We start from the raw sequence: 22,920 nt of genomic DNA, 5'->3' as shown, positions 1-22,920 counted from the left end.
CGACAAGTTAAAAAGTGAGGCCAATGGCACTGCTAATATATGAGAGCCAATTTTAATAAACTTATTCTCAATGCCATCTAGACCAGCACCACTGATAGACGGCAGTTCACTTATAACCCTTTGTACATCAGCTGGGCTGACCTCTTTAAATGAAAAGGAACTGCCTGTATGAAAACAAGGAGCCAATATATTAATTATAAATATATGTTTATTTATAATTAATTTAGCCGATCAAGGCTAAGTACTGCGCACTAATCTAACGATTTCTTACGTTTTACCCCCCTCCCCTCCCCTCCCCCCCCAGGGGAGGGGAGGGGAGGGGGGGGGGAGGGGGGTAAAACGTAAGAAATCGTTAGATTAGTGCGCAGTACTTAGCCTTGATCGGCTAAATTAATTATAAATAAACATATATTTGTTATAATAAACTTGTAGGCTAATTGCAGTATATTTAATCGTTTTTTGACCTAGGCTAATTGTTTTGCACTGAAATGACACACTCGAGTCTGTCGGCTCTGACAGTGTTGCATCACGTGCATCTGTGCAATATAGCCTATGATTTCTGAAAATAGTTCTATGTCAACTAGTGATATCAGCACAAGAACTGTTGAGGAATATGCAACATCATTTAGACAATTGTTTTTGACAATTGTAACTGACAGACACTATCATTTCAGCCGAATAGTCTAATAAAAAATAGTAAAAAATGAATAGTCTATTCGTGTCTCAGCCGCGAAGCTGCGCTCCTATGTTCAGCCTCGCTCATGCAGCTTCGTGGCTGAGACACGAATAGACTATTCATTTAAAGCTTTTACTCTTAAACGCACAAGGCACGTCCACTTTAATAAAAAAAGAATATTTATTAAACAAACCAGATCAAGACGAGAGTAGAAACGAAATAAAGTGCATAACTGAAAAATAAAGCATATGCTTAAAACACATACAAACGGTGGGCACAGCACAATTTGGCATTAGGCTCCAAAATAAAATAAAAAATAATAATAATAAAGTGCCCAAATCCAATAAATAATACTAGAAATAAATGGTCACAATAATAATAGTGAACCATAAAATGTTTCCTGCGTGATCTGGGTGTGTCTGGGGGATGCTACCGTCGTTGTGTGCGGGTGCGCCTGCAGTTAACTTATAAAACAATTATTACTAATTGGCATAATTCAATGTTTTATGCCAATTCTGATATGTTCATTCATATAGATATTCAAAACAGACGGGGCAACTAAACGCAGACAAGTTAGCTTACCGTTTTTAGGTGATATGCCATGTTTGATGTTGAGCTGTGATATGCAAACTTTGCCTTCATCATTTTTTCTATTTTTTATTTTCATAAAATACTGCCACACTCCCGATGTCTTTGACATGGTAGACTACTCTGACAGTAAATTAAACGCTAATTTCAGCAAACAACCATGGATGATGCAGACCAATGCCTTGTTCTTTCTTCAATCTGTCTCCATTGGGTTGGGCTAATCCAAAAAAGTGAAAACAAGGGGGATGTTCTGAAGACAGACTGTTTCCTGTGAAACAGGGGTGCTCTGAAAACACCCCCATTAGCAATTAGTGATGAAATGAATGTAATGAAATGAACGCGGCAAAAAGTCGACTAATCAGAATTTTAGTCGAGCCAGAACGTATCGACCAATAAATCGACTAGTCGACTGGGAGATTACAGCCCTAGATCCAAAGAGCATGCTTATTTATAACATTCAAGAGCTCAGTATATAGAAAATTCCATGCATCATCAATAAATGGAATTAGATTCAGCATATACCAGTTAATTGATTACCTCTATTAACTGCACTTGTTTGAACCCTTTACCTATATAAAAGACACCTGTCCACACACACAATCAAACAGACTCCAATCTCTCCACAATGACCAAGACCAGAGAGCTGTGTAAGGACATCAAGGATAAAATTGTAGACCTGCATAAGGCTGGGATGGGCTACAGGACAATAGGCAAGCAGCTTGGTAAGAAGGCAACAACAGTTGGCGCAATCATTAGAAAATGGAAGAAGTTCAAGATGACGGTCAATCTCCCTCAGTCTGGGGCTCCATGCAAGATCTCACCTCGTGGGGCATCAATGATTATGAGGAATCAGCCCAGGACTACACAGCAGGACCTGGTCAATGACCTGAAGAGAGCTAGGACCTCAGTCTCAAAGAAAACCATTAGTAACACTACGCCGTCATGGATTAAAATCCTGTAATGCACGCAAGGTCCCCCTGCTCAAGCCAGCGCATGTCCAGGCCCGTCTGAAGTTTGCCAATGACCATCTGGATGATCCAGAGGAGGAATGGGAGAAGGTCCTGTGGTCTGATGAGGAAAAAATAGAGCTTTTTGGTCTAAACTCCACTCGCCGTGTTTGGAGGAAGAAGGATGAGTACAACCCCAAGAACACCATCCCAACCGTGAAGCATTGAGGTGCTTTCTCCATCATTCTTTGGGGATGCTTTTCTGCAAAGGGGACAGGATGACTGCACCGTATTGAGGGGAGGATGGATGGGGCCATGTATCGTGAGATCTTGGCCAACAACCTCCTTCCCTCAGTAAGAGCATTGAAGATGGGTCTTCCAGCATAACAACGACCTGAAACACACAGCCAGGGCAACTAAGGAGTGGCTCCGTAAGGAGCATCTCAAGGTCCTGGAGTGGTCTAGCCGGTCTCCAGACCTGAACTCAATTGAAAATCTTTGGAGGGAGCTGTAAGTCCATATTGCCTAACGACAGCCCCGAAACCTGATGGATCTGGAGAAGGTCTGTATGGAGGAGTGGGCCAAAATCCCTGCTGCAGTGTGTCTTTCATCCGATGATAAAAATTACATACTTCTACATGCTTTGTAAGTGGGAAAACCTGCAAAATCAAATACTTGTTCTCCCCACTGTGTATATATATTTAGCCAGTTTGTCTATTCATACTTTGCACATGACGTCACAAGTACTGGTTGGCGGGCAAGAACGTCATTCAATAGCAACGAAACCAGTAAACTAATCAAGGATCTTGCCAGGACGTCGCCAGTTTTAATATACAAAAGTTGGTGCTTTGAGGTGTAAACGACATGCCAGATAGTTGTTGTGCGATTGGATGCACTATTATTCAGCATAATCGGGTTAAGAACGTGCATGTAAACGCGCTCATTCCCAGAAAGTGAAAGTAGAAACGGACTGAGCTTTCAGCATCTGTCGCTGCATTAATGCCGTGTTCTCTCAGAGACGACGATGGATATCAAAGATTCAAAGCAGCTTTACAGAGATAACAGGAAAATAATGAAACCAAGTTTGCACAGATGTGTTAAATTAAATGCAAATATATGTCCAAATATTTCAGTTATAAAATGTATACAAATAAAAATGATAAAAAAAGTTATAAAAATCAGTTATAAAATTAAAACATAAATTGTTCAATTTCTGAAACCTTTCTCCATTTTCTGAAAACATTAAACACAAAACCTCATCTTCAAGCACTATTTACAAAACCTCTCGCAAAATGAAACTTTCGCCTCAAAACAGTTTTATCTGTGTTCAGAATCAAACACTGCTCTCAATTAATGAACAAAGTGATCAAAATGATATACACTGTCAAGCAGTCAGTAAACAATCCACCGAAAATCACTTCTGGTTCACATACATTGTGAAGAGTAATGTCATTCACATAGTTTGTGTTAGTACTGTAGACAATCTGGATTACAGTAAATGTTTCTGAATGTACACTTACTCGCACATACTGAGCTCACAGTTCTTTCACCCTTGGTGAGTTGCGCTCAAAAGGTACCCCGTATACTTGTTTAATTTTTTCTCCATTCTGTCACCTGATGGAGTTTTGGTTCCTTGCCACTTTCGCCTTTCTTCACCTTTGTCGCCATTGGCTTTTGGCTTGCTTAGTTGGGGACATTTAACTTTATATTTAACAATATTAATACAACATTATTTTCCTGTTATCTCTGTAAAGCTGCTTTGAAACAATCTGTATTGTAAAAAGCGCTATATAAATAAAGGTGACTTGACTTGTAGTACAGTAAATTTGCAATTACAAAAAATACAGTAGTATACTGTACCTGTTCTCTTCTCTGAATGTCCTTACTATGGTGGACACAGAAAATCGGCTCAGATTGGGTTGCACTCTTAAGTCCTGCTTCCCTCATTGCCAGTCCATCTACAAGAACATGGTCTATGACTGTTGCTCAAATTTCATCAGATATTTCCACTCTCGCATACGCACTTGTCCTCGTCCTCTCACATTGTTTCTTCTATCCATTCTCAGACTTTCTCCTTCCCACCTTCAACCACCTGTTTGCTCTCTGAACTGGCTTATATTGGTTGTCACATCATTTGAAACAGGTTAAATCAATTTTGAGTGGTTGTGTTCAATCAATTACATGTTCTCTTTTTGTATTTGATTGTTGCCACTTGTGTTTACCAGTATAGATGACATGTGCATTAGATTGCAGAATGTGTTTTGAGAATGAGAATGTGTTTAGAGTTTTGCTGAAAAGTCTAAGTGAGATCTACAAATTGTGTTTTACCATGTGAAATGGTTTAAGGTATTGACAACAGACTGCACAATTAGCTAAATGAGTTCAGGCAACTGAGAACTTTGTTTAGCCAATGGGTTTTAGTGTTTTAGCAATTGAGAAAAACTGTAATAGATTATTATTATTATTATTAATTAAAAGTTTATCTGGTGAAAGAAGTTATGTTCAATTGGTTGTATGTTGTGATCTGTTTTTCTGATCCACTTAGGAGTCCTCAATGACAGAACCGTAGGAATTTTCCAGAACCTGGAGCACCTGCGTTTGCGGCGTGCGCACATCCAGTCCTCACACCTCTCGGGCAAGTCCTTCAGAATGGCTCTCTGCCCTCACAAGCTTCAAGAACTGGATGCTTCACATATACACAGTGACCTCACAATCTCAGATATTCTCCACAGCATTACCTCCAGCAAAGCCTGCAGACAGGGCCTTCGAACACTGCTGATGAATGGCCTACATCTGTTTGGGGAAGCAGGTGAGGAGTGCCTGCAGGCCTCCTTCAACACGCTCCGGGGCTTAAAGAAGCTCTCTCTGGCCTGGACGGACCTGGAGGACAGAGGTCTGGAGGATATCTGCACAATGCCCATGCTGGAGAGCTTAGATATCTCCAATACTAACATCACTGATCTAACACCTCTGTTGAACTGTGAGTCTCGGCTAAGGTCTCTAACTACGCATGGGCTTCAGAAGTTAGAGATGCCGACCTCCAGCCTCATCTTAGTGCTCTCCAAGCTGCAGTTGCTGAGGCACCTGGACATCTCTAATGACAAGCTGGTAATGGATGGAGACAACTTGGTGCAGCAACTGCTCGAGCGCCCAGGGATCCTTCTGCATCTCGTGTCCCTGGATGTGTCGGGCTGGAGAGGTGTAAGCGATGCTACCGTCCAAGCCTTTGTAGAGGTGCGGCCTGGGATGAGGTTCATTGGGTTGCTGGCCACGGGTGCAGGTGGCTCTGAGCTGCTGTGTGGAGATGGACATCTGAAGGTAAGATGTCCAAGAAGCTAAGGTGTTTTTGTTCACACTGACTATGTTTACATGCACGCCTTTTGTTTCAATCGGACTGCATTCCGATTAATGAATCCGAAAGTCATGCTTACATGAACACTGAATAAAGTGATTGGGTTGATGTGCGCAAGCACATCAGTTTACAGTTTATATGTCACAAGCTTCAAATTGGAATTGATTTTTTGACATGCGCACATTGCCCAAATATGCAGAGTTTCCCGCTGTTTTTGCATAGTAACTATTCTCCTTCATTGGTTTTTCATTTGTTTTAAACAGCAGACTTAATATCTATCTCTGGCCATAATTTGGAGACAGTGAACATATGAACATATGTTGTGCCGTGCTGCTCATATTTATCACGCAGTACAAATTTCATTCGAATCGGATCGATTAAGGTGTTTATATGAAGGCTTTTCAGTCTGATTGAGCCGTCAATCTGATTACTAACTGATTATTTGGTTGCATGTAAACATAGCCATTGACTGACTAAAAAATCTTAAAGGGGCCATGAATTGAGAAATTTAATTTCCCTTGATCTTTTGACATATAAGAGGTCATTTTATAATAAAATAAAATAAACTAGCTTGTTTGTCCAGAACAGCTTTTATTGAAACCAGGCTGTCCCCTCTTTATTACATAGTAGATATGAATACGTCAGCACAAGACTACCTGCAGAGAGACAGATCAATATCTACTTCTTCATCTCCTCTTTAGCCACCCACTTAGAGATATTAAAACAGGATCACTGGAATAAAAATATCATTACCTCCCTGTGCTTTAATCCAAAAATAAACAAATAACAAATCTCAAAAAGTTCAGGCGTGGTCCTCTCTCGTTCTTCACTGTCTCCAATCCTCCTCTTATCCTTCCGGAGCTCCTCCGTGGGACTCGAGACTGGTGTGGCTCGCAAGGCTCTCAGCCTCGCCCTGCTAGCTACATAAACGTTCAACATAAACTTTAATCCAAAAATAAATAACAAAACCAAAGTACATAATGCAACACATTAAAGGGTTAGTTCACCCAAAAATGAAAATTATGTCATTAATGACTCACCCTCATGTCGTTCCAAGCCCGTAAGACCTCCGTTCATCTTCGGAACACAGTTTAAGATATTTTAGAGTCAGTCCGAGAGCTTTTTGTCCCTCCATTGAAAATCTATGTATGGTATACTGTCCTTGTCCAGAAAGGCAATAAAGACATCATCAAAATAGTCCATGTGACTTCAGTGGGTTAGTTAAAAATTTTTGAAGCATCGAAAATACATTTTGTTCCAAAAATAACAAAAACGACGACTTTATTCAGCATTGTATTCTCTTCCGGTTCTGTTGTCAATGAAACATGCTAGCAATTATGTTAGCAAACATGCTAAGGTGTTCATGTCATTGACCAACAAGGAAGAACGCCGTTGCATTGGCTATATTGTATTTTTCGGTAAAAATAGCAAATTGTTCCCGTGAATGTGGTACATTTTGTATGTAGTATATATGAGGTATGTGGGAGCTCGTATTCTATCAAAACGAGGAAAACGTAAAATATTTTGGTATTGTGATTAAATACATGTTTTATTCTGAACGTTGCAGGAAGAGAAATACAATGGTAAAGGGGTAAATATTTTTACTTTACTCATACTGTTTAGCAGACTAACTATTTACTAAATAAAGTATTGACACATTTCACATTAATGTTTGTCAGTGTGTATTGTCAAAATATCTACTAAATAAATCAGCGCTACATGTAGTTTAGTGATTTAGCAAAACAGTTCAAGATTCTTGAGTGTGATATAACATGCTGAAAAAATGACCGATAATTAGACAGAAATTTTGAGTAAATTATTACAGAAAAAGGATGTATTGTTATTGGAATATTCTACTTAGCAGATCAATAACAGGCTGAACCCCGCAAGTCTTCGGCGGATTAGCCTGTTTGGCTTTTATGAAAACGTCATGGTGACATTTGATTGTTTATTACCTTGAGACATTTGAGTGAACGTTGTTGACCAACCGTGTATGGTATGATTATTATTTTGAGCTTTTGCGAAGTAATCAATTATATTGTTTATGAATGTGTTTTCATAATAATACAATCATAGTTGGATACAGTAAAAACATAAACAAAGTTTTCTACTACCCCCGTTTTTCCCCTCACACATAAGAGTAATTTACTCAAATGTCTTTCCTTCCATATATTTGAAATGACTTGCAGATTTATAACTTTATTACCACTGAAGAGATTTTGGCTGTACACCAAAGATCTGCGCGGCAGATGCTCCTTTAGTTATGAACAGCTCGTGCTCGTGCATGCGTGCGTGTGCGTGTGGTCCATGAGCGTGCACAACTCTGGTTGCAGTTTCGCTTGTCGCCAGAGGGGGCGTAGTTCTGCAAAAACTCAGAGACCTGCGTTTTGCACCTTTAATTTTTCATTTTTCAATTACAGGTTAAAAAGGAAAAAGGAATGGACACAAAAGTACACGGACCCAATTCTATCAAACTTTTTCTACAAATGCATTATTTGAAATGTTTTAATAATATAAGGTCCTTTTACTTTTACTATCCATTCGTTTTTCCTTTTTAACCCGTAATTGAAAAACAAAAAATTAACGGTTGTTGTATTTTGCTTTTGTTGGTTTTTTGGTTGTTGTATAAAATGCAATTGACATATTTACATATTTTTGTTTGACATTGTGCCCCTTTATTAAACATTTAAAATACTAAATTTAGATTTTACTGTTTTTCTAAGGCCAAATTAGAAGCTGGAAATTATATTTTCCCCGCTGTGCTGAATGAGAAGAGCCATGTCTCTGGAACCATACAGAGATCTGATTTATTTACTGGCTAATGATAATAAATGTGTCTGAAAAAATAACGAGTTTGTAATTTTAAATGTATAGTTTATTAGTAAACTAGTGTTTTATAAATTAGTGTTGGCTGCAAGCAAATCTCCATCTCTGCTGTAAAGCGGATGCGCCTTTAGAGAGAAATGCACCTTTCATACGGGTTACATCAGACTGTATTAGCTTTCGATTTGAATTTGTTCGTTTAAAAGTGATTTAAATTTTTTTTTTAAATTAACCAATCACATGAACAATAACCTAAATGGCCAATGAAAAGGCAGCGTCGTTCGCGCACTTAATTAGGCAATATATAGGCTTCAAATTTGAATAGCCAAACAGCCAGTTGATTTCAAATGACGAACAAAGAAGACACCAGAACTGAACCAAAGAAAAAAGACAAAGGCATCCAAAACAGTCAACATTAATTACGGTCATTAGTGTGAGCCCTGAGCTTGGTGACTGGCAGCCAACTTTTTCACATCAGGACACAAGGATGTCAGCTTGAGCCGGAGTGCGCCTGAGGTAACCAAATTGAGACGGCTGCGGTACTTGGTCTGCATGTGCAAAGCTTGACTGAACCCCTGCTCGACAAGGTATGACGTCGGAAAAGCAAGGAGCAGAAGACGAATCCTCTTCCACAAAAGAGGGAAACGCTGACCATGCGTGGCCCACATGACGCGCCAGCCACAGGCACGAAAGGTTGCCTTGGCCTCCTCATCATTTTGGAGGTCGATTAGAGTTTTTTGAATTTCGGCCTCACTCCTGGACACATCCCCTTCAAATGGCTCCATCACCCACTCAGGGACATCCAATTGTTCGAGGTCCCTGAAACGGATCTCCATGTCCGCCTTCACTGCCCTCAAGTGATCGGTGTAACGCAGCAGGTGGTTATCGGTCAGCTCATCAACCACCTGAATGTAAGTACAGAAAGGCAGTTAACGTTATTGATTTTATTTTTAGGCTGCCTTTGTAAATTTAAATATAACTAATACTCCTACTACTAATAATAGCTAATAATAGGCTACCTTGGCCAGCTGAGGAAAATTACTGAACTGACGCCTGCTCAAATTTAGTTTGTACAGCTCCAGCTTGGCGAGGAAACTGCAGATGGTGGCTTTTGAATGGACCAGTGTCACGGCATCTCCCTGGAGCTTGAGTGACACTTCATTCATCTTCCCGAAAAAATCTGCCAGGTAAAATATGTCAGCACGAGACACGACCACAGCGTGTCCCTTAGACCTGCGTCGGCACCGGCAAGGAACTCCAGGACACTTGTGAACAACTCACACAGCCTAGCCAGACAGTTGCCCTTGGATAGCCAGCGTACCTCGGTGTGGAGCAGCAAGCGCTGAAACGCTTCATCGTTCTCCCCGCACAGCTGCCTGAAGATCCGGTCGTTCAGAGCATGGGCCTTAATTTTGTTTATGGCCCTGACAGCGATGTTCAGAGACTGGTGGAGAGAAGGACTTAAATTTTTGGCCACTAAATTGTGACGGTGCAACATGCAGTGCACTGTTAACACCTGCGGCACACGCTCCTTTAACAAAGTTGCGAAGCCACGGTACCTGCCAACCATAGCGGGAGCTCCATCTGTGGCACAGGCGAGGATGTTGGCGATGGGAATACAGTTCTCCAGCAGGTAGTCACTCAGAGCCCTGAAGATCGTCTCCCCTCGTGTGTCAGTGGAGAGATATTTGGCAAACAAAACATCCTCGGCCACATCCCTCTCAGACATATAACGCACATATGCCATCAGCAGAACATTATTATCCATGGTCGTGGTTTCATCTAGCTGGATACTGAATGGATGTTCACGTAGTGTGGCACACAACTGCTGCTCAGTATCCAGAGCCATCTCCTTTATTCTCCGAGCCACACTGTCATTGCTGAGCGGGATGGCCTGCATCACTGGCGATGGGTCTCTCTCCATGACAGTGGAGATGGCCTCTTTAATCGCTGGGATAACCAGCTTCTCCCCCACTGTAAATGGCAACCCGGACTTCGCTATCATAAGAGAGATGTTATAGGAGGCCACTAACCCACTGTCTGTCTGGTTTACCTTCCTAGCGAACATCTTGGAGATGGACTGTTTCGAAAGCTGCTCCTTGATGTTCTGGAAAAACGCAGCATCCTTGGATGCCTTATCCGGGTGAATTTTAGTAAGGTGCTCCTTAAGACGGGACGGTTTCATTGCCTCGTTAGAAAAAACCTGCTGGCAAAGCAGGCACATAGGGAGCTGGATGTTCGTGGGTGAGGGAATAAATCCATATTTAATATACTCGACACTATACTGTCTGCACTTCTTCTTGTTTTCCGCCATGATGTTTAAATGTGTTTTGATGTCAAAATTGTTTTAGTTTACGTGATTGTGTGCATTTTGATTGGACACATTAATCTTAAACCGCGAAGCTTGTGTACATTTTGATTGGACACATTCTTTCTACCACTCTGCCGGCTGCGGCATTTGTTTTTAAGCGTTGCCATGGAGATAATTTGCCGGTAACTAGCTGGGACAAGTCTGAGTGGGCTACTAGCAACATTTAAATATTAATTAATTAACACAGACATAATTTTATTTTACATTAAAACATGGACGCTATGGAATTATGTCGGACAGAGACGCATTCGGAAGGGCATTTTCAAAAGTGCGAATGACTCATTCATTCTTTTTTTTTTCTTTTGCGCAGGTAATGTTTTGAAAGACGATGTCTTGTAACGTTAGCTTACTGATGTAAATAAATAAAAATGTATACAAAGATGTGATGATGTCCTGATTCACTTTCTTTTTTTTTCTCTTTTTTTTTTATTGCATAACAAGAACAATATATAACATACACATACGGAGGATCACATAGTATTATATCTATTACATTCATAATAGCATCAAAGAAACAATAGACAGAAAGAAAAAAAAAACTATAAGGGGAAACATTACAAAAAATTCCAAAAGCAAGGGATTCAAAAATAGTATACATCCGTTTCGCTTTTTTATTTCTTACATCTTTTAGGGAGACTTTCACTTTCCGTAACGGACTGAAGTGCGCGTCCGAGTGAAGACAACACATTTCAGCGCTAGATCGTCTCTTATTTAACAAACGAATGAAACGAATGCTGCTAGTTAACTGGATATGTTTTATTTGTATTGGTACATCCGTGCCGCGAGATGTTTTAAAAGTGTTTCAAAACCGCCCTGTAGGCTAAATGACGCCTAGGCTACTATTTCATATACCGGTAGGCTACATGTTCTACGATATGATATTTTATATTAATATTCTCATAGGAACCTGAGACTCGCGCTTGGGACTGCACGTGCGTATTGGATCGTCTGGCCTGGTGGGACTCCGAATGAAGGTGGAATGGATTTGAGCAGCAGCGTGGAAATCAATGCTGTACCTAAAACGCCCATGCATTCAAATTAACATTGTATGTGTTGTCAGAGGCTTAAAAAAGTTGTGATAATAACAGTGAGTATATAGTGCCACAGTCAGACATAACGCCCCCCATTTGTGCCTGAGCGCCCCCCTCTCAGCTGCCTCGTTCCCAACGCCCCCCGACACTGTCCAAACGCCCCCAAGGGGGCGGTACCGCCCCCGTTGAGAAACGCTAGTTTAGAGCGACCTAAAATTTGTCCAGCTACGACACTGCAGGATCCTCAAAATCCTGCCGCGCCACTCACTAGGTTTCCATTAAATTACATTTACAACTTTTTGTTATGTTGTACTCGTACATCAACGCCACTTTGCATGTTTGGTGGTTAGATTCACTGATCGACGAGTCCTGTGTCCTAGACGCGATGCGGCTTGAGTTTTGTGCGCTAACCGGCTTTACTGTACTTAAAAACAAGAAATATAAACCAATATGGACCAAGGACAAAAAAAAAGCTATTCTTTTGAAAGATTTTTTGAAACACCCAAGCCTGTCACTATAATCAGTCACTCTTGCGGACAAGAATAAAGCCTGGCATGAGGTAGTTAATTCAAGCACACAGTGGACGTTCTAAAAATATGAAAACGCTGGTGTTCCATTCCATTTTTGACAATTCGTTCAGTTCACATGACGTCACTGTAGCTTTGCGCCGCCATGTTGACGACCGACGGTCTCAGTAATGCCTCCAATATGTTGTGCAGTTGGCTGCAACAACAGCCGAAAGAGGAAACCTGAACTGGAATTTTATTCTATACCAAAAGAAAAGGATAGAAGAAATGTCTCATATTGTATGAATGTCTAATATTGTATCATGTCTCATCTTTCTGTGCGCACATACCCGACCCGAAGCGTGCCGCCATAGAGCCCTATACAGCGCGCGAGTAATGAATTGAGCTCTGTTTCGTGTCTGAATGCACAAATACACACAACAAATGTCCGTTTTGGAGAGTATTCACGTAAAATATGTCGGTTATGTCTTAAACAGGTTTGTCATCCAGTCTCTTTGGTAGAGAGAGATAGAGAGGGAGAGAGACACGAGGAAAACAAAGCATGCAAATGGAAATTATCGCGGCCGGAAAAATTATCGAGCTCATTTTTTTATCGTGCGATTAATTGATTTATTGACTATCACGACAGGCCTAATCCAGATTAATGACAGCTAGCCGTGAGCCGTGGCTAACAGCTGGCAAGCTACCAGCTGAGCCACTTAGCTAGCTAACAACTCGCTACCTAGTCAGAGCAAACTACCACCAAAATCATACATTTGATTTTTTTTTTTATAATACCAACATTTCCCATGATTAAATATAAATCCTTGGTGGCCACTGGCCAGGTGCCGCACTTTTACGTTTGTAACCCATCCAGCCACAGCATATTGATACGCGTCTGTACTCTTTGAAAGCCTTCAAGCGATCCTCACTGTATGGGGAGGGGTTATGCACAAGGTAAATATATATATTATGGAAGGCAAATTGGGGCAAGTCTGGGGCAGATGACGAAGGACAAAAGAAAACTGGGGGTAACAAATAAGGATCGGAGCCTAAAATTAAAATTTTATCCATCTATCTCTGTCTTTCTCTCTCATTCAAATGGGCAGTTTGGGCTGCGCCGGGCGAGATCGGTCGTCAATATGGCGGCGTTCTATTTCTAGTGACGTAGGTGGCATCTATGAATACACACTTTTTCACGTCATACTTTCAACAAGCTTATTTCAATCGCTAAAAATGTACATCGGTACTTCCTCCTCCTTAGCTAACTTGAAATCATCCATCACGTTTGAATTCAGCACATCTGGAAACATAAAATAAAACAAAAATGCAATTCAAGACCCCATTAAGAGAGCAGACGGTGAAGCACACGATGATCCTCTAGCGTTACTATTAGTATTTACGCAGAGCCTTAACGGCACATAAACAATTTCTAACTGGGCTGTTCCTGACCAGAATAAGCAGCAAAGTGGGCCAGACTTTATGCTGCTATTCAAAAGTTTGTCTATAAGAGACTAGAAACAACATGATAGCTTGCAGAAAAATTACATTTGACTGCTATCTCATTGAGCATGTGACAAATAATTAATAATCTAAAAATCAGAACTAATTGCAGATTTTGCCAGGATCTGCAAATTCTTAGAAGATAAGATATTTGTAAACCCATCCAGGTGGCTGGAGAGTCCAATTTAACTCAACTGTGTGAAGCCTTGAGGAGATACAGCGACCGAGAGACTTTTATACGGGAGGTTCTTACACATCTTTACAGTCACACAAACAACATGGAAGGACCTCAGCCAAACATATTAAAGGTACAAAAAATTATTCTTTAGCAGTTCTTCTGTTGTCTCATTATCTGTATTTGTGAACAAAATATGTGAAGCTGGTTTCTTACTAGGATCAGTAAATAAGATTCATAAATATCCTTTTTAAGTTTTGAGAAATCACACCATATCACATTTTACAGCCTGAACGAACCTTGCCTATTTATAAATCCAGTCTCTTCAGAAAATATTGACTAAACCACTCAATTCTTATGGATTAGTTTTACGATATCAGGATAGTTTTATCTCCCTGAGATTTTTTACTTTATGCTTAATTAATTTTCTGTATAATCATAGAATGAAATAGAATAAAGATCATTTACATCATCATAGAAGAGGTGTGTCATATAAAAATCATCGTTATGCATACATTACATTTTTTTATTTTCATTTTTAAATGAGTGTAAGGGCAGTTTTTTTTAATATGGCATGTTTAACATGATGATCATGTTTAAAAACACAGTTTTTTAGTGTGCTAAATGACATTTACAGCCGATGTACATGTGGCTCTTCCTGTTGCAGCTGGTATTGGCTGGAATGCAACACCACACAGATTCTCTTCATCTTCAGCTTGTGGCCACTGCATGCGTGTTTAACCTGACCGTACAGGAGCTGGTGCTGGGAATGTCCTTACCCCTGGCAGGAACTGTAGTTCAACGGCTTCTTACAGCCATGAAGAACTTCCCAAACCACAACCAGGTATAAACACACTCAGGCTGCATTCAATATTCATCCTATCCATCGTCCAACGGTTTGTATGATAAAGCACCCAGATAGTATTGTATCCATCCATGCATTGGGGGTCAATGTTGCCCACAGGCCCTATTGCCCCTGCTGAGAAAAAGTGCCATGAATCACCGGTTCTGATTTGCTTGTCTTAGCTGGTCTTACTTGATTCAAGCTGTTTTTCTAACTTGTTTTCCCCAAAAGCCCCCTTCCTGCTTTTGGGGAAAGCAGTCCTACAGTGGTGTGAATAACTTAGGCCCCCCATGCTAAAGTTGCCTAAAAAGAGGAATAAAAAGTCATCTTTTGGAAATTGATCTTAATGGCTTAATTGGAAAAATGAGGAAAAATCCAACCTTTAAGGACACCAATTTTCTTTGTGTATGAATAATGTATCATAAATAAATAAATGTTCTTCCTTAAAATACAGGGTGCATAAGTCATTGCCCCCCTATGTTAAATTCCCATAGAGGCAGGCAGATTTTTATTTTTAAAGGCCAGTTATTTCATGGATCCAGGATACTATGCATCCTGATAAAGTTCCCTTGGCCTTTGGAATTAAAATATCCCCACATCATCACACACCCTTCACCATATCTAGAGATTGGCATGGTTTTATTTCAGTTAGCCTAATAGCTGGTTTGATTTGCATTGAAAGATGATCTTATGGAAAGTGCCCCATGCCAATCTCTAGATATGGTGAAGGGTATGTGATGATGTGGGGATATTTTAATTCCAAAGGCCAAGGGAACTTTATCAGGATGCATAGTATCCTGGATCCATGAAATAACTGGCCTTTAAAAATAAAAATCTGGCTGCCTCTATGGGAATTTAACATAGGGGGGCAATGACTTATGCACCCTGTATTTCAAGGAAGAACATTTATTTATTTATGATACATTATTCATACACAAAGAAAATTGGTGTCCTTAAAGGATGGATTTTTCCTCATTTTTCCAATTAAGCCATTAAGATCAATTTCCAAAAGATGATTTTTTATTCCTCTTTTTAGGCAACTTTAGCATGGGGGGCCTAACTTATTCACACCACTGTAGTTCTGCTGTTGCAGGCAATTTCAGCCTTTTCAAACAGCGTGGTTTTAACAGCGGTTTTAAACAGTTTTTACACATCATAATTTCTACATAATGGATTACTTTATAGTTGCTTCTGCTCTTGTGTTTTAAACTGGGATAGGCGAAAGTATATATATAAAAAAAAAAGTTAAGTTGCCATTTTGCGCCGCCATGTTTCTACAGTAGCCTCTACAGAACGCATTTCGTCACTATGTTGTTGTTGTTTTTTTCTTCTTCTTCGTTGGTGTTTTTAGAGGCAACTTGCACCGTCCCTTTCTGAATTAGCACAAAGTAGTAGTACTAATGTTAGTAGTGAAATTTGAACTAATGGAGGACCACATCTATTATTTTGCACAAGAGCCGACAGAGCGTCAATCTTCGACCGACACGTTTGTCCTGTTTTGGCCACCGTATCTTCTTCAAAGGGGAAGGGTGAGCAGTGGGCTGAGCAGTTGGTTGCAATTTGCAACCGAACCACTAGATGTCGCTAAAATCTACACACTGTACCTTTAAGCAAGTACAACATACTACCATGATGTATAAATAAATTTTTATACATTTTGAAATCATGTATATGTAATATTTTTTTTGCATTACAGTGATGAGAATGAGATTGTAGGCATCGGAAATTGGTGATCATGCAAAAACTTATTTTGTATCAGTAAAATATCATTTTTTTATTTCTTTATTTATATTTTGCCATTAAACATGACCTAAAATTATTCATGGCAATTTTTGTAAGATTCACCATTTACTGACTATCAATGTCTAATTTTTTTCTGCTTTTAGTTGCAGAAGAATTGCCTGCTTACCCTTTGCAGTGACCATATCTTACAGGTTGTCCCATTTGACAGGTCAGTCCATGCACATTTCCTCAGCGCACTTCAGCTTGTTGTTGATGTGGCTTGATTTAGTCTTGACCCCTGTTCCCGGATAGATACGAAGCTGCTAAGCTGATAATGATGTTGCTGGGGAATCACAGAGATCAGACGGTGCAGAGAATGGCGGTGGCTGTAGTCTCCATACTGGTGTCTAAGGTAATTACATCACCACCAGCATTCTGTTCAATATCTAAAACCAGGAGAAGCTTTGATGCTGTGCTGAGTTGTTAAGTTCAGAGATTTTTAGTGTTATTAAAGTCGGGATGAAATGGAAGTTGCGCTAGCTATTTTTTTCGTTGTTGTGACATATATCTAACAGAAACGTTTTGTCAAACAAGAAAAAATCTAGGACGGTACTTGATTTTGTCCATAGGGAGTTGATTGGATGGTTGTGGTTTGCTATTGGCGGATCTCATGTGGTTTGCTATTGGCGGATCTCATGTAAGTGACTGGTTGTCCCGCCCTTGCACCAGTAAACGCATCATCAGAGAAGAGATGTCGTTGCAAGGGGGAGGGGAAGTTATTTAAAACTTTATGACAATAATTTTAAAGACTTTAAAGGAAGATATATAATTATTTTTGCTGTGTTTTTTAATAATAGGTGATTCAAAAGTAAAAGAAAAAAATTAAGGCAGTAAAAAGTAGTGAGTGGCGTATTGAGTGCTTAGTCAGGTTGTGAAAGTAAAAACTCCATAAATTTTCTCCATGGTAAAATTGATTTGTAACAATGACTTATAAACCCTTAAAGACAGACCTGTTGTGAGCTCCAAAGTATGGTATGCTTGTTGATGCTATCTGTTGCATTATTTTAGATAGTTTATATTGAGTTACACATTCTCTATTAACAAGTTGCTTTGTTAGCATGCATATTACTAGCATATTATTGACTGTTTATTAGTACTTATACGGCACATATTAATGCCTTATTCTGCATGACCATATTCTAAAACTAAAAAAAGAGTTTTAGAACAGGGAACATATTTAGACATAGAAAGACTTAATTTATTTTTGTGGTGCAATAGATTTTGAGATCTGCTTATATGAACAAAAATCATTATCAAATAATTTTCATCTCTGGGACATTATTAATGTGTAAAAGGTTTTGAGGCTGGAGAATTTAACTCTTTCACACTTCATTGCAGTTGAGTACAGAGGAGATCTCAGAACTGGGTGCAGAGGCATTTATAATGAAGGTAAATATTTTTATTGGCTTTTGGTCCATTGCTATTAGCTTTGAAGCCATCTATGTGCTAGTGTACTCCTGGATGTTGGCAAGATAGGCTCTAAAATTAAAAATTTCATATTTTACAAGCTTTCTCATAAGGTTAAATGGACCAAAAATAATGACTCCTCTTGAACATAGTTTTGAATAAATTATACAATGAGAATGTCCCTCCCACCATAAACCGCCAGACTATATATTGCTGTCACAAACTTCCATCACCAGCCCAGTCACCTTAACAAACTACATTTCCCAGCATCCCTCTTGTTCACCTGCACCTCCTCAGCACACTCATCACCTATGGCTTATAAGCACACACTCATGATCTGGTCTACGACTTGGACTACGAATTACTTGCCTGTATTCCCTACCTGGAAATATGACCTCCTATGAGTCCGCCCCAGAGCCCTCTCCGGCCGGCGAGTCCGCCCCAGAGCCCTCTCCGGCCGGCGAGTCCGCCCCAGAGCCCTCTCCGGCCGGCGAGTCCGCCCCAGAGCCCTCTCCAGCCGGCGAGTCCGCCCCAGAGCCCTGTCCAGCCCAAGCTCCGCTCCGCCCCGAGTGTGCCCCAGAGTTTGTGCTTGTCTAGGAGTGTTCTCCCAAGTCCGTTCCAGCCCATGCATCTCCAGAATTCACTCCAACTACGGAGCTTCACCAAGTATCCCCTGCATCCTCCAATTTGAACACCACATTGAGCCCCGCAAAGAAGAGGAGGCAGAGGAGGAGGATAAGGATTCTGAGGGAATTTTTAATCTAGAGGTTTCTGCACACTCAATCCCAATGCTCTCAGTTGTGCCAAGTCAAATGTCTCGGCGCTAGCCAGTCCGGTGGTCTCCGCACTGCCAGGTCAAATGGGTACAGCGCTGTCCAGTCCAATGGTTTCCGAGCTACTTAACCCAATAGTCTCAACACATCAGAATCAGTTAGGCCCAGAGTTCATGCTACGGTTATGTTCTTTGTCTGTGATGGCAACTGTCTGCTAGTGTGTTGGGCTGTGACAAAGTCCCATCACCATCCCAGTCAACTTAGCACACTACATTTCCCAGCATCCATCCTCTTCCTCACCTGCACTGTTTACTTGCCTGTATTTCCTACTTGCGAATATTACCGATTCCAAAGTTCCTCTCCTCATACCCTGACAATAGCAAATAGCAAAATATGTCAGACTGTGATGCAAGCTAAAGGTTGTTAGTTAATAAAAAAGACAGGCCTTTAATATGTCCCACCCCTTCTATTTCAAGAGCAAATACATCAGCACAGGAAAGACAAATTCTTCAGAACATTTAATGGGGTCTTTTACACTAACCGTACTGTTCCCCTAAAGTACTATAGGATGTAAATGGCTAAATTCTTAAGCTTCTATTGCAAATGCCTGAATGGAGAGATGACTACATGAATAGACCAAAACAATCGATTTTTTTCCCCTTTCTGTGGAACTTCAGCAGTTGCTGAGCATCGTTCAACAGAAGGCCTCACTGGGTGTAGTGGATTCAACTCTGAAGTTTGCATTAAGTGCTTTGTGGAACTTGACCGATGAGACACCTACTGCTTGTCGCCATTTCATTCAGTGCCAAGGACTGGAACTCTACATGGAATTGCTAGAGGTACACAGACACACACCCATGCACAGTTGGACACATTTCAAGTCAAGTAACCTTTATTTATTTATATAGCGCCTTATTCAATACAGAGTCAAAGCAGCTTTACGGTGATAAACAGAAAAAGGAGTTCAATTCTACTGTAAAGCAGCTCTAAAAAGGCAAAAGTAAACAACAGTCATTATTCAGTTGAAATTAGTTCAGTGTTGATTCAGTTTTGGTTCAATAACTGTGTAGTTAATTAATTAATCTATAAAGTAGCTCTAGAGAAAACAGTGATGTCATCCAGCTTAGTTCAGCTCTCATCCAATAGTGTCAATGCATTCAAGTCAATAATATTGTCAAATATTAGGTATCCAAAACTAAGCTAGCCAGAGGCGACAGTGTCAAGGAACCCAATCTCCATCGTTGAGAGAAATGGAGAAAAAACCTTGGGCGAAACCAGGCTCAGTTTAGGGCCAGTCCTCCTCTCGCCAAATTAACATAGTGTGGTTTAATTACAGGTTGCATCACAAGTCAGATTATAGATTGATATCATGACAAGTTTACAACAATGACATAGATTCTGGAACTTAGTAATGTTCTCTCAAAAATAAACCTGTGACCATTCTCTCTTCCTCTTGCTGATCCAATCCAAACTAGTATGACTTACTTTCTTCTGTGAGACACAAAAGAAGATGCTTTAAATAATGTTGATAACCAAACCATTTTGGTTACCATTGGCATTTCTCAAAATATCTTATTTTTGTTTTTCACAGAACACAGAAATTCAAACAGTCTTGGAATTACATAAGTTTGAGTTAATGATGAGTAAAATTAATTTTCATTTTTGTGAGAAAAATGCCTTTTAAATGGATGTTAATTTTCTGGATCTTCTCATCACTCTCTCCTCTCCTCCATAGTCGTATTATTCTGAGTTCTCCATCCAGCAGAAGCTCCTGGGCCTTTTGGTAAATATATTTTATATATCATGTAAAAATTGGTGGAAGTGAACTCACCCACTCTGACATGATTACTTGTGGTCACACAAAAATCTAAATGAACTCAAAATTATTCATTGCTCAGTGTTAACAGAGGATTTGTTGACTAATGGTCCAAAAAAAGGGAATATTACGAATAATTGCTGAACAAATTTCTTCATGCAGTTTTTTAACCTGCAAGGAAAATCAGATAATGTCCTTATTCAACCTTCAGCATCCCCCATGTGGAATCGTGGGGGTTTTAATATTCTGTTCTAGAAGCTTATCTACTTCAAATGACAATAGCTTGCTCAACATTGAAATCAGCGAATCTCCTCTGTGCTCCAGAATAATGTAGCAGAGGTGGAGGAGCTGCGGTCGGAGCTGATGGATGAGGACCTGGTGGAGCACATTCTGTCACTCTTAATCAACCCAGAGGTGGAGGTGGCTGTCCGTTACTTTGCTGGAGGGATCCTGGCACATCTCACCTCAGTCAGGGGGCCTGCGTGGGGTCTGGATGCTGAGCTGCACTGCACAGTGCAGGAGAAACTGGTGTGTGTGTGTGTGTGTTCTTGTGCATATGGTTTATGAGGACGGAAATGTGTGTAATGACACTTCCTGTCCTCGTAAACCAACTGGCTTAAAAAACATACTAAACCGTGCTTTATTGAAATTAAAAAAATGCAGAAGGTTTTCTTTGATGGGTTGGTTTAGGGGATAGAATATACAGTTTGTACAGCATAAAAACTATTACGCCTATGGAGAGTCCACGTAAACCGTGTGTGTGTGCGCATTAGTTGAATTTTATGTGCTCAACCCTGTACCTTAAATGTCTCACTTTTAGCACTCCTCTATCCTGTCATGGAGTTCTCCTGAGCATGCAATGGTTTCATACCGGTAAGTGTTTTAATTTACTTTTTTATTGATTAATCTGTATTTATGTAATATTATACAATAATCAGTCAAAAGACAGGACGCACCTAATCATTCCATATTATTATTATTATTAATATTATTACTTACCAAATTTCAGAAAATGTAGACAAATGGAAATATGGGAATTATGAAGTGATCAAAGTTTGAGTTCATCTTTTAAAATATTTTAAATTTTAGTTCTGGAAAGAAATTCATTTGCAGGCACAATTTATATTTATATGTGTCTACAAGACTAATTTTAAGCATTTAGGCAGAGGCTGTTTGATAAAAAGGATCATGAGAAGCATAAATTCAGTCCGTGCTTCAAGACATTTTTGGTGAACTATCGGGTTGATTTTCACCAAAACTATTAAGGCACTTGAAAAATAACCAGAGCTGCAATTTTTTGCTTATTTTCACATTTATTAAGGCACTCAAAAGTGTAAGTCATGATATATAGCCATTGTGAGCTTTTTGATCAAAGGGGCCATCAGAGGCATAAAGCTGTATATTATAAGAAAATTGACTGGCAAGGAGTAGTAATTTTTGCCATCATTTACTCACGCCACCTACTGGACTGTGTGTAGCGCTAAATGGTGCACAGGAGAACAATGGCTGAAGTCACCATTTACATTTACAATTAAGGGATAGTTTGTCCAAAAATTTAAATTCTGTCTTCATTTACTCACTCTTGTCATTCCAACCCTGTATCTATTACTATTTTTTTTTAAAAAATTAACTATCCCTTTAAATATCAAGTTGTTTTTCACCAAAACAATGGATGCACTTAAAAAATAATCAACATGCCATTTTTATTATTAGTGAGTTGTGATGTGCTGCCATTGTGTTAAATTCACACAACCAACTATTAATTAAAATCTTCTTTTCTATTTATTTCAAACAAGAAAGACTTTTGTCCAGAAGGAGAAAATCCAAAGAATGAGCTGGTCACTTTTTTCCATGCAAATGCACACTGTTTATCGTATTTAAATGGAAAACAGTATAGGAACAGTTTTCATTTGTAATGGAACTGTTAATTTAACATTGCAGTAGCACAGAAAGCTTTTAATGTTTTTCTTTCTCTCTCTCTGTCTTCCAGGACACTCCAGCCCTTCTATCCTTTGCTACACATCTCTCAGTGTTCTGGTGTTCAGCTGTGGGCTCTCTGGGCCATACAATTTGTATGCTCTCAGAACGGTAAGAAAAAAGCCAGAGAGACTAATAAATGGCAAGTTCATTGAGATACACAGCAAATCCCTGAAATCCCTTGCTTTTCACAGAAATGAGTAAAAAAAAAAAGGAAAACAAAGAAAAGATAATGGTGTAATTTGTTTAGTTTGATTATAGCGACATTGCCTACTGGCCCTTATACGCATTTAGACCATTTCATTTTCCCTTACCAGGCTCCATTCAAAACTGAATTGTGAATTCCTTT

General features: G+C 39.8%; 1 protein-coding gene across 2 annotated transcripts in view; it reads left to right on the top strand.

The window, feature by feature from the left end:
- zyg11l (zyg-11 family member, cell cycle regulator, like) overlaps positions 1-22,920 on the top strand; it is a 36,430-nt gene that overhangs the window by 5,368 nt on the left and 8,142 nt on the right. Inside the window, exons 3-13 of one of the 2 annotated variants that reach the window (XM_077247105.1) lie at positions 4,757-5,529; positions 13,965-14,105; positions 14,640-14,816; positions 16,703-16,767; positions 16,851-16,950; positions 17,937-17,987; positions 19,456-19,617; positions 20,514-20,561; positions 20,919-21,122; positions 21,415-21,467; positions 22,585-22,682. In XM_077247105.1, the coding sequence (XP_077103220.1) occupies positions 4,757-5,529; positions 13,965-14,105; positions 14,640-14,816; positions 16,703-16,767; positions 16,851-16,950; positions 17,937-17,987; positions 19,456-19,617; positions 20,514-20,561; positions 20,919-21,122; positions 21,415-21,467; positions 22,585-22,682 (1,872 nt within the window). The remainder of the gene's footprint in view (positions 1-4,756; positions 5,530-13,964; positions 14,106-14,639; positions 14,817-16,702; positions 16,768-16,850; positions 16,951-17,936; positions 17,988-19,455; positions 19,618-20,513; positions 20,562-20,918; positions 21,123-21,414; positions 21,468-22,584; positions 22,683-22,920) is intronic. The other variant, XM_077247113.1, reaches the window with a different exon arrangement.

This window comes from Siphateles boraxobius, unplaced genomic scaffold (genome assembly GCF_051911475.1).
Source record: "Siphateles boraxobius isolate OS27281-9 unplaced genomic scaffold, OSU_SipBor_1 1, whole genome shotgun sequence".
Lineage (NCBI taxonomy): Eukaryota > Metazoa > Chordata > Actinopteri > Cypriniformes > Leuciscidae > Siphateles > Siphateles boraxobius.
Note: the sequence above shows the minus strand (reverse complement) of the source record. Positions and strands in the feature narration are given on the sequence as shown.